The sequence below is a fragment of the Desmodus rotundus genome, chromosome 3, assembly GCF_022682495.2.
Source record: "Desmodus rotundus isolate HL8 chromosome 3, HLdesRot8A.1, whole genome shotgun sequence".
NCBI classification, from domain to species: Eukaryota; Metazoa; Chordata; class Mammalia; order Chiroptera; family Phyllostomidae; genus Desmodus; species Desmodus rotundus.
In genome coordinates, this window is record NC_071389.1 from 36,538,527 (window position 1) to 36,550,861 (window position 12,335).

Here is a 12,335-nt window from a genome sequence, read left to right on the forward strand (position 1 = left end):
GTAATGTCCAATGAGGGCAGGGCAGGGCAGGGCAGAGCAGGTCACGTCCAACCATCACCTCTCCTCCTCCCCTGCCCAGCCCAGGAGAGCCCCAGCACTCCAGAGGCCCGGCTCCACTCATTTCAGGGCAGAACCTCAAGAAGCCCAGGGTGTGCTCTGAGCTCAGCCCCTGGAGCCCATGGAATCCACATGGGACAGCAGAGGCCAAGCTGGGGGTCCCTCAGGGTCACCCAGCACATCAGGCTGAACAGCACCAGCCCCAGCTGAGCCCAGACTGGAGTCCTGCTCCAGCTCTGCACCTGGCAGCTTGTGCCTCTGACCCCTTTGCATGTCAGCCGGTTTGCTTCAAGGGCTTCCTTTTCTGGCTCCAGGGAGGGGTGCCCAGCCAGAGAGAAGTCGTGGGTCTCTCTCTAGCCAGGCCAACTTTTTCCCACTTGCGCCCAAACCTCACTCTGGACCCCCTGGCTGGCTGGCCCCTAGAAATAGAACTTCGTGGTCAGCGATGACTCGAGCAGGAAAGCAGCTGCTGAGTTTGGGCCTTAGACCTGCGCCTCTACTCCTGCCCGAGTGTCAGGGGTGGGCTATAGCCCTCTCGGGGAAAGGGCAGGAATGACATCCCCCCTCTGCTGCCCCTTGCTCAGGGATCCAAGTCCTGGCTGCAGGGCCTGGATCAGGACTGAACAGAGCAGTGAGAATACTTTTTGTGCCAGTCCTCTCCTCAAAGACCTGCCCTGGTGGTAAGGCCCACCCTGACAGCCCTCACCGGGGCCACTATGTACACGGGTTGCAGGTGGGCCCAGGATGAGGGTTGGGGGGAAGGCACCGGGTGCTCTGAGCCCCCACAAAGGTGGGCAGTGAGGCACGTGGCAGGCACTCATTACCACTGTCCTCTCCCCCCGTGACCTGGGTTCCCTTCCAGCTCGGCGCCCCACACAATCATCGATCCTGTCCCGAGTGCTGCTCTGGGAGCACAGGTGGCAGCAAGGGTGTTGCGGGACACTCGCCCGTCAGCTCTACCTGCTCCTTCCAGCGCTGGGCTGGCATGTGGCACAAACGCATCTTTAGAGTTGACTGAAGCTCAGCCAGAGCTTACATCTCATCGGTCCCTCAGGGATGTCCTCCCAGTAGGTCACAGGTGTCTGTACTGAGGAAGAGCCCAGAAAACCTTGACTAAGATGAGGGACAGTGCAAAGCGGATCTTCCAGGCCCTTCCAACTGCTTCCTACCACACCCACTGGACGGACTCCCCCCAGAGGAGCCACCACCGACAGCTAACGCTGCTGCTGCTGCTGCTTTGTGCAAGGCACCGATTGCTCTGCACACTTAACGAACGTTAATTTACCCTCACAACCACCTCACGAGGTAGGTAAACCATCATCCCATTGTACAGATGAGGAAACTGAGCACAGGGGTAGGAATTAACTTGCTCGTGACCACACAGCACTAGCAAAGGCAGGGTCTGAAACTGGCAATTTGTTGTCTGCTCCCTCAGTCTTATGGAGGTGGGCCGATCCCCACTCCCCCACCCCCCCGCCCCCCGTACTCCCCTCCTGCTGCAGGCCTGGAATGAGGCCCCCGGAGCCCCAGGACACAGTCCTACTTGCTCAGTTCAAATCGGCACCTGCTGCGGCTGACCTCCCCCGGCTCTCAGTACTTCTTGCCTAGGTGACGGCTGCGGCTGGGTCACCGCATCTTTCCAGCCCACCCAGCCGTCTTCCAGGATGCTGCTGATGTCGCTTCTCTAGATTCACATCAAACTGTCTCAAGAGTTCCCCTTTGCCTTTGAGATTAAAAAAAAAAAAAAAAAAATCAACCTCCTGGTGGCCCAGCCCCCTAGGATCAGTGGAACAAACTCCCCCTGGAAGGGACAGAGCAGGGGTGCCAGCAGACCGCGGGGCGTCCTCACGGACACTGACTCGCCTCGCAAAACACAGGCCACTGGGAACCTTTCTGTACATCCAGAAAAATACCTTCTGGCAAGCCGAAATGTGCTTGCCAGACAGGAAACCAAAACTGGCTTTCAGAATGCCCCCAAATACCTTAAGTGAGACTGATGTCCTCCCTCCCAACCCACCTTCCCCAAAGGCCACTGCGACCCTCACAGAATCAATGTGCCCGGGGAGAAGAAGGCAGACACCGTGACCCCCAAACAAAACTGTGTGACGCTTCGGGAACAAGAACTCCGCACCCAAGCCCTCGCCTTGCATTTCGTCCTCGGTGTGATAAACTCCCACCCAAGTTCCCCCCAAACATGTCAGTGAGGGCTGCGGAAAAAAGATGTCCCTTTAATAAAACGTTATCAACATATATCGTACACAAACTACAATGTATAATTATTTTTTTCCTCTCTTAATTCAGAACCAGACTACAAGGTAAGAAAAAACACAGAAACAGCTACAATGTTCCCAATAATCCGCACAAGGTCTTTTTTCAGGCAGATGATGTCTCACATAATATGATATACACGGAGCAGAAAGGGGGGAACAAAGACCAGCTACAGGGCGGGGGGGTGGAGGGGCGGGGAGGAGGGAGTAAATGTACAAAGAATTCGGGTGTCTCCGGGGCAAGACACAGAGGTCTCCATAGGGGGTGCTGAGGTGAGGGAGGCCGAGTCACCCCTCCTGGGAGGGGACAGGCTCCACTGTCGCGTGTCGGTTTTTGAAAATAAAAACAGGACCGGAAACAGCACGTCTGTTTGGTGGTTGGTGTCCCCCCACCCCCCACAGCAATTCCGAAGTCTTTCCATCCAGTTCCAAGCAAATGCAGAGCAATTCTGGTCAATATCTCGTCTTTGAAAAAGGAGGAAGAATCAAGAGGAAAAAAAACAAAAAAACAAAAACCACCCCCTCCCACAAACTCCAACCCTACACTGCCAGCACACACACAGAGGACGATGCGAGGGCCACGGGGACAAGGACGTGGAGGTCACAGTTTCCATGTCCCAGGTCATAGCCATCCTGCCGCAGGTGGCCTCCCCCACTCCGCTCCAGGCCACCACCAGCTGGCAGGATCCTCGCTGGGAAGACGGGGCGGGCTGAGGACGCCGGGGGTGGGGGTAGTCCAGGGCAGAGGCGGACGCTGTCCTGGGAAGCAGTGCGTGCCGCTGGATTGGGGTTGCAGCGAGCTGAGTCTCCGCCCTGGCAGAGTTGAGAGTTGAGAGCCTTCGGGAGGCCTGACCCCTCCGTAATGGGGGTGGGAGGAATTTTGGGGTCCAAGTGGTGCAGGTGCTGTTGCCACCTTGGCCAGGGGAAACTAAGCAAAAAACAAAACAAAAAAGGCCCCGCCCCTCCCTTGCCCATCTGCACAAGCCAAAAACCCCAAGTGGAAAAGGGTTACTTCCTTTCCTTTCCAAAGAAGGCCTTTCGAAAGAAACCACCGATTACAAACTGCCCAGTTTATTATTATTGTCATCATCATTTTCAGGCGGCTACAAAGGCAGCGTGCGCTCTCACACCTGGACCAGCTCTCCTGGGGGAGGGCTTGGGGACAGACAGCAGGGCTTGGGTTTTTTGTTTTTTGTTTTTTTTTCCTTTTTCTTTTTTTTTTTAAAGAAGAAAGCAGAGGTTGATTGGGGGGTGGGGGCTTGCTAGAAGCTTCCTCTTAAAAAAATTTCTCCCCCAAAACCCCCCCTGAAAACAAATTAAAAAATCCCAACGGCAAAACCCCAAACAAAAAACAACAAAAAAAAGTGTCATGTACATAAAAGGTCCTTCGGGGAAGGGCGAGGGGTGGGGCTTTTCATCGACTTGAAATACATTTTTGAGTTTTGTCCTTCATGTTTTATGGAATAAAAAGTTCGGCCTTTTTATTGCATGAACTAAAATTGGGAAGAGTGGGGAGAGTGAAGAAAAGGGAGGGGGTGGAGGGGGAGCAGGGAGATGCCCCTCCCCCAGCTCCTGGGTAATGACACCTCACTTCTTCTTGCATAACTTCTGGCATCTTCCCGCCTGCAACGCCGGCTCTCTCAGCATTTCGGAGAAGAGGAGGGGGTCACACACTCATCGTCATGCTAGGAGAATACTAGAGGGGAGAAGCAGAGAAGGGGGTGTTGTGAGGGCCAGGGAGAAGGAGCCTTGTGAAGGTCCCCTTAAACAGGGGTGGCAGGGACCAGGCTGGGTGACGCTGGCTGGGCAGAGGCCCAGCAGGGCCAGGAGGCACTTTCAGCCCCAGTCTGTGCCCCCGTCAGGAACTCTGGGAGAGGCAGACTCGCCCCCACTTTCCCTCTACAAATCACCACTTTCCAGTTGAAGGAGCACCAACCCCCCCCCCCATCTCCGCCCACTTAACCACGAGGCTATTTCTTCAAGTAGGATTGTAAACGGGAGCCCAATGTGGAAAAGCAGATGGGCTGCCCTCCTCAGAAAGACCCCAGGAAATCACTGTTTGTACCTCCCCCCCAAGCACAGATGGAAACAGACCCCCAGGGCTGATGACCAGCAGGCCTCCAGAGCCCCAGTCCAAGGCTTTTCAAGCCACATCAGCTTCATCAGTGCTTGAGGCCTTGTGCCTGCACAGAGATGCCTCCAGAAGGGCCTGCTGCTGGTCATGGTCAGGGGGCAGTGGCCAGGGTCACACAGCAGGGATGAAGGTGAGGGCTCTGCAAGGTGTGGGAAAATCGCCCAGGTGAGGGGCCCTGACATGGCTGCCAGGACATGGGCCCAGAGGCGGGTCTGGCCGGGAGGCTCTGAAACTTGTTCAGTGAATAGTCCCCAGACCTTGGGGGATCCGAAGCGGGTCTGCGGGTGCAATGAGGGTGGCAGGTGGCGCACTTACATTGTCGTTCTGGAAGGAGTGGAGGAAGTTCCCTCCTAGCTCGCCGTCGTCTCGAGGGGTGCCTGGAGGGTTGCTAATGCCACTTATGTTGTTAGGAGAATTCTGCAGGGAGAGGAGAGGAACTGAGTCCCGGGGACCCCCACAACCTGCCCAGCCAGACTGGGAGAAGGAAGGGCTTCGTGGGAGGATGGGTGCCCTCAGGGAGGAGACATCAAATACACACTCACTTTTGGAAGTCCATCTATGTCACCTGACCCTGGGAAAAAATAAGAATTCTGTTCAGTTTCTTAACCCATCTTCTGCCGAGGGGCCTCCACACCCTCCACACCAACCCCACACTGTTTCCGGGCAGAGAATTTTCTGTCCTGACAGTATCCTTCCCCCGTGATCTTCCTGACGGCCCAGCAGAGGCTGGGACTGTGGACCAGGCCTAGCTGACTGAGCCAGGACCTGAGGCAAAGAGAAGGCTGCCGGGCAGAGCCGGGCTGGGCCACGGTGGCAGGCTTACCTAACGATCCATTCATGTGGTGTGGCTCCATGCCGCCCATGCCTCCCATCGGGCCATCCGAGCCTGGACCCATCGGGAACTGAGAAAGAAGCACAGAGCGTGGCGGCTGAGTGGGCCTCGGCCTCGGCCTCAGCCTCCTGCTGCCCCCAGCGGCACCAGAGTCCTGACCTCGGGGAGCTTCCTTTCTCAGGGGCTCCTGTCACACACTCAAGGAAGAACAATGGGCGCTTGCTTGGGTGGTTTCCAGCGTTTGGCTGTTGTGAAGAATGCTTATGAACATCTGTGTACAATTACTGTGGGGACACGTCTTCCGTTCTCTGGGACAGACCCCTAGGAGTGGAACTGCAGGGCCACATGGTGACCGTCTGCCTGCCGTTTCCACGTGCGTTTCCCCGGTAAGTAATGACGACGAGCATCGTCTCATGGCTCATTTGTTCTTCTTTAGAGACACGTATCTTCAGACCCTTGGCCCCAATTTTTTTTTCTAACTACTAAAGAGTTCTTTACATATTTTAGATTCAAAGGTGTATGATTTGCAAGTATTTTTTTTCCACTCTGCAGGCCGACGGTGTCCTTTGAAGCACAGAAGTTTTAAATTTGGATGAACTCTGATGAATCTACTTCTTTTCTTCTGTCACTTGTGCTTTCGGTGGTAAGACAGCTTTGTGTAGCCCGGTCACAAAGGTTTACTCCTGCATTTTATTCTGTGTTCTAGCTTCAGCTCCGCATTCAGGCCCAGGGTCTGCCTTGAGTCGACCTTGCGGCCCTGGTGTAAGGAGCAGCCACCTCTGCTCGGCCAGGCCCTCTGTGTGTGAAACTCGCCGCGCCGAGCTCGGTCTCAGAGGCCTGTCATCTCCAACCTGCCGGAGCACACTGGACGCCATTAGCAATCTAACCTTTCTCGGAGAATCGGTTCTGAAGCAGAAAGGTAATTTGAACTTGTGTGATCCGAGCTGGATTCCAATTAAGTTGCAGTTTTAATAAAGAAATTGGGAAAGTCCTGTTTCATGGGGCTGCCCTTACTGGTGACATTTTTTGAGTTCTCAAGCAGTCTCATTTCCAAGAAATTGTCGTTCCTTTGGCTGTTAGGAGGTTCTGTTGCAAGCCCCTCCCCCTCCATGGCTCTGAACAACTCAGGTGGGGTCCGCGGCCCACTCATCCTCATCTAGGCTCCTCACGGTCTCTTTAAAGATCATCAAACAGCTCTGGAGACCACACGGCACACACACCGCTATTACAGCGGGCTCCTTCCCCATTCTCATCTCAACGCGGCACAGCAGGCCGACATTTTAACATCTTTCCTACGGCCAGCAACAATGACGGCCATTGCGAGGGAGCTGTCTGAGGCTCGCAATTTCTAGAAAGTAAAAAATCTCATTAAGAGCTTCTGCATGTTTTCAGGAAACTGACAAGTGACTGAGAACTTCCATTATGACGGCCTGAATCACGGGAAAGCAAATCACACCCGTGTAGCACCGTGGGGGCCAGGTGTATGGGACATGCAGCAGGTGAGATGTTTACAGACCGACTGAAACCTGTCAAATTCACTGTGTACTGTCTGCCAAATACCAGACAAATGAGCAAAGCCTCAGTTTGTCTCTGGACAAGAGAACAGCAATCTTTGATTTATGTTTCCTCACAGAAATCAAGATGACGAATTAAAGCTCCAGTTTTCAAGTTGAAGTCCCCAAGAGCCGGGACCGGTTTTTGCTGCCAGGGTTTGATGCCCCGCTTCACATACTGTAGGAAGCTCCCCGGTTGCCGGTTAACATCCGACAGAACCAACTCCCCACTAAAGGACCAGCACACCTGTCTTCAAAATCCCCCTTCTGTTCCCCTGGAGGGCTCAGGTGCAGTCTCTGGATCGGCCGCAACCTTCTCAGCTCTGGGAGCAGTTCGGGCAGCCGCGTGGTGATGGCATTCCTTCAGGGGTGTGTCTGAGTGAATGCAGCAGCCACGATTGCTGACGGAGCTAGGTCGTGCCTGTCTCCTCCCAGACCTGTGCGGTTCAGTCCCCAGTGCGCCTTCACACCCCTGCCCCCTTCGCATCCCCTCCCCTTCCTTCAGGGCATGCGGTGCGGTGCCTCCGCCTTGGTTATTCACCTCCCTGATCAGGCTGCGTGTGCCCTCCCACCAGTGACTGTGTCTTCCCTGGTGCCGCCTGGTGCCGCCTGGTGCCGGTGCTGCTGCTGTCCTCCTTTCCGTCATCTGAACCCTCAGGAAACGCGGCCGCCACACTCACAGCGGAAACCGAGCTCTGCACTGTCTCCGCACAGAGCTCGACAGTCTGTCTGTCCGCCCACAGTGGCAAAGGAGGACGCACCCGGTGCCCGTGACCGCAGAGTGCTGGAGTCGCACCCTGGGACGACGCAGTGTGGAGGACCCATTGCCGAGAGCCACAGGTCACCACCGACGGAATGCACGGTCAGAAAAATTTGGTGACGGTGACCGCCGGGGCAGGGTGATCAATGCCATTCCCACATGACACTAACACAGGGTGCCCAGTGCCTGTTTGGGGCCACTGGATAGGTCTTACACTCTCCTGCCCAACTTTCCAGGCCCACTGCCATAAACCAGGCCCATAAACCAGGCCTTCTGTGCCCTGGTATGTCATCACCTGCGACATCGGGCTTCAGAGCTAAGGCCCGGATGGCTGGTTGCCCTAGTGAGAAAGGGGTGAGAGGCAGGGGTGGGAGGTGCTGGGTGCACACAAGAGGGGAAGCGGGGTGGGGGGACGTGTGCTTCCCATCCCGGTCAGTTACGTGACCCTGGTCACAGCCCCTCTGGGTACTTTGTCCAGCTGGGGGACGGGCCAAAGCCCCTCACCGCAGAGGCTACGAGCAGCTTGAACACGTGCAGTGACATGCGCAGGGTCACTCACGATCAGGGTTTTAGCACATGGCGTGGTTTGAGTGTCACATTAATAACTAAACCAACAAAACTGAACAGCGTCCCCAAAGCCACACACAATTCTGAGGCCCCAAGCCCACCCTCTGCTGATCTGACCACACGGCAGCTTCCTTTCCAAACCCTGAGCTCCCGAGAGCGAGGCGGGTCGGGTTCAGCGCCCAGGCCAATGTGGAAGGGCTGTCTGGAGGCAGAGGTGAGAGGGACCAGCCGTGAGCTCAGGGAGCTTCCAGTGGAGAGGGAGACAGGCTACAGCTGCAGAGTCAAGTCCCATGTGACAGGACCAGGGAGTGGGGTGATCACAGAAGGTAGCATCTGGGCTGCAACACCATTGAAGGTTGGAACTTTGAGGGGCCAGGAAGGGAGGGAGCAGCTTCTTGATGAGGGAACAGCCTGAAGAGAGGCAAAGAGGTGGCAAGGTGCTGGAGTCACAGGGCTCCCTAAGAAGCTGGAGGTATGGGGCAGGAAGGTCCCCAAATGGACCACGGGCTCCTGCTGTGGCCTCCATTCTGAGCTCCACGGCCAAGGAAACAGACCCAAGAGGGTGATGGATGCCCAGGGTGGCACAGCCAGCCAGCTGAGCAGGGACCAGCCCAGACCCCACCTGCACCCTAGTGCTTTCCTGCACCCACACCCACAACTGACAGCAGTCCCCCCCGCCACCCCCCACAGTGGGTCCTGGCGCCCGGCTCTGACCAGAGGAATGGGAATTACTTCGCCCTTTCTCTCCCACCCTCCCACCCCCAGCAGCTATGAGATGCGAACCAAGGTGCCCAAGAGTTAATCACTTTTCTGACAGTTTATTTTATTCATCTTGGGTAACAAATGGCTGAAATCAATTAAACTTGCCTTCCCCTCAGCTGATGAAGTTAATTATGATTTGTTATTGTATCTGATATGTAAATTATTAGAAAGCAGACTTACGTTGGACCGGCTGCCTCCAGGCGGCACCGGATTAATCATTGTGTAGATGTTGTCGCTGGAATTTGTTGAATCTGTAGAACAGTGGAAACCCGCAAGTCGGGGTGATTAATTCATTTCTTAATTAAAACAAACTCATGGCACTTGAACTCGTTCTTTTGTATTTTATCACCTAAAATTTTCTTTAAGTACCGCCATTTTCTGGCTAATTTGTATTTAATGAAGATTCACAAAGTTTTTAATCATAGAAAATTCAACTGTGAAAACCACTCAACCCTGAAACGAAGAATTTCAGGGTGTCTGGTTGCAGTGTGGCCACGGCAAAGGGGGATCAGAGGTTCAAATTCCTATCTGTCCACCCCAAGCCAAGTCTGGTCACTGGCCGGGACAGCACAGGGGCAGCCAGACCGCCACCTGGGCTCTCCCCAGCACTGCCTGTGGTTTTAATCAAATCAGGGAAAGAGAAACGCCACAGATTACCTGGGGGCCACCCTGCCAAGCGGATGGGGCAGGAGGGAGAGGCAGGGATGGGGCTGGAGACACATTAACATATGGAGTGGCTTAATGCAACCCAGTCTGAATGTAGGTCATGCAGCTCATAAAAATGCAGCAGCAGAAAGGAGGAGTCGGAGCGGGAGCCGGAGTATCACGGCTGCCGCCAGCTCCACCCCTGCAACCGAGCAGCTTCCCTGCCACGGGGAGCCGAAGAGAGGGTGGGAGAGAGGGACCCCTTCTCTGTCTCCCCAATTAGCCTAAAATGACTTCCTAGGAAATCAGCTAACATGTTTATATCAGGAACAGGCCCCATATTTCTCAGACAGAAATCCAACCACCTCTCACTTTTTATTTTTGGGGTGGGCAAGGACTGCATGTCGAACCCTTCCTAGCTGGTGGTATGCTATTCTTAGCTGGGGAAGAAACACAATTGTGATGCTGTGTGTGCATGCGTGCACACGCCTGCCTGTGTGTGTGCGCGCTCTCCCTTGGTTAAAGAAAAAGGGAGGAGGGATCTCCTACATGGAAGGCCAGAAGCCAAGAGGCACCGTGCGTAGAGCCCTGGCCCCAGGCTGCCTGAACCTAGACAAACGCACAACCAGGACAGGGTTCTCTCTGACCAGTGGGAGCTGAGGCCAGTGAGACCCTTGTTCCCCCACCTCCCTGCTCCACTCGTCCTTTAACCAGGTAAGAAGTGACCTGGCTGAGGCCACATGGTGGCTCTGTGGCACCAGGGGTCTCACGCCCTCAAATTCCTGATGCCATGATGACCAGTGGAGGGCGTGCTGCTCAGGAAGAGCGGCGAGGGAGCTTTGCCTCTGTGCCTGCACCCCCAAAGGCACCCCTTCCCTGAGCCTTCTTACCTGCAGGACTAGGCATGATGGGTGTCCCGGGGGGGCCACCACCGCCAGGGGGTCCCTGGAGAAAAGATAAAAACTGACGTGAGAAACTCACGGCAGTGACACAAGGGGAGAGGCCACAAAGCTCCAGCCACAACAGCGGCAAGTGCGCACCTGGGGCCCAGCCCGCACTCAACCCAAGTGCTAAAGCCTCAGGGGACTGGACTTCGACCCCCCCCCTTCTTTCTTTCAACTGAGTTGGCTGTGTGTGCATGAATGTGCACACGTGTGTGCGCACACGCACGCCAAATGGCGAAGCCAGAGGCCTGTGGGAAGCTAGTCAACCCACTGGTCAGCCCCCGAGATGGGGATCCCAATTCCAGATCTTACTTGAAAACTTCTGGGCCACAAGAAGGTCCAATAGCTGAATATTGAGAGTAAGTTCTAGCACAGTTGGAATCTGTGCTCAGAATGTGTTTTGAAAGGGAGAGAGACAGGGACCCAAGAAGTTCTCTTGCATCCTCAGCCACAAGTGGCGAGACATACAACACCCCAAACCCACACACACTTACCACGTAGGTACCGGGTGATGAGGAGGAGTATGGAATCTAAAAAGAAGAGGTGGGGGAGCCACGTGTCAGAGTCACTTCCTCCAATAAGTAGCACTTCTTGGCTTCCAAACCCACCTGGGAATGAGACCCCACTCTTCACGGGACAGGCTGTGGGACCCACTGAGCCAACTGGTTAGTTTCCCTAGGAGAGCCGGGGACATGAGCAAAACCCAGCTCCTGAGCAGATCCCAAGAGCCTTGCAGAGAGCCTTAGGGGGCTGTCCAGTTCCAGAGGACAGGAAGGTGGAACTTCACCCCATCCCTCTGGCCTTCTCCCCTGGACTGTCTGCACTTGGCCTCTTCCCGGCTCCTTCATCTGAGTGCCGGAGGCTGGCCCTGCAGGAGCTCTCCGTAAACAGTGCTCTCTGCGCCAAGCTCTCCGCTCACGCCCCCGGGTTTCTGCAGAGCAGCGGGCCGGGCAGGGGCCAAGCCCAAGATGGTGCCAGCATGTCACTCCCAAGCCTCTGCCACAGACAGGTGGGCTTCTCCTTGGAGGCATCAGGTAGAGTCCTGCTGCAGCTCCCCTTCCAGCTGATACCTCCAATCTGGGGACAGGAACCACCCTGCACCCCAGGACCCCCATGGCAAACACCACCCAGCCGAGCTGGTACTCACTGAGTTAGCACTGTTAGGGTTGGGCCAGGGTCTGCCAGCTCCCGGGCCCCTGACAGAGGGAGAGAGACGAGACAATGCAAAAGGTGCCATCAACGCCAGGGGGTGGTGGCAGCAGGGGCAGAACAAGAGGGCAGAAATGACTAACAGGACGTCCTTTATACCAGCCCAGGGCCTTAGAGACCATCTGGCTTTGGGGTAGGAATGGGGAGTTCCATGGGTAGAATTCTACAAACTCCTATAAATTGTATGAAGAACTTGTGAAGTACATGGAGTTTCCTCTGCATGTGCGCTTTCCTATGGATCTGTCACCACGAGGGGTCAAGAAACACTAAAGCACTGGGACAGTCAGTTGTACAGGGGTTCAAATCTTGACCCTTCCACTTTATGCTGTGTGAGCCTGGGCAAGTGGCTTCACCTCTCTGGGCCTCAGTTACTTCATCTGTAAGTGGGAGATGGCGATAACACCTCACAGGGTTCTCATGACAATTCAGTGAGCTAAGCCACGTAGCACACCGCAAACAGTGCTGGGCACGCCAAGCACCATATGGATGAGGTCTCATCACCAGTATCTTAACATCCTCACTTTACTGATGAGGAGACGGAGGCCCAGAGAAGTGCCAGCAATGACCTGAAGGAGTCGCCCGTGTTCCAGAAGGACAGCAGAGTG

At 55.3% G+C, this 12,335-nt stretch overlaps 1 protein-coding gene across 4 annotated transcripts in view; it reads right to left on the reverse strand.

The window, feature by feature from the left end:
• Positions 1-3,379: 3,379 nt before the first annotated feature.
• Positions 3,380-12,335, reverse strand: part of SSBP3 (single stranded DNA binding protein 3) — a 153,450-nt gene continuing 144,494 nt past the window's right edge. For all 4 annotated transcript variants that reach the window (XM_053920520.2, XM_053920522.2, XM_053920521.2 and 1 more), the window contains 8 exons: positions 11,669-11,717; positions 11,016-11,051; positions 10,468-10,522; positions 9,113-9,183; positions 5,282-5,360; positions 5,001-5,029; positions 4,774-4,875; positions 3,380-4,020 (listed from right to left, as the gene is read on the reverse strand). In XM_053920520.2, the coding sequence (XP_053776495.1) occupies positions 3,991-4,020; positions 4,774-4,875; positions 5,001-5,029; positions 5,282-5,360; positions 9,113-9,183; positions 10,468-10,522; positions 11,016-11,051; positions 11,669-11,717 (451 nt within the window). In that variant the 3' untranslated portion in view covers positions 3,380-3,990. The remainder of the gene's footprint in view (positions 4,021-4,773; positions 4,876-5,000; positions 5,030-5,281; positions 5,361-9,112; positions 9,184-10,467; positions 10,523-11,015; positions 11,052-11,668; positions 11,718-12,335) is intronic.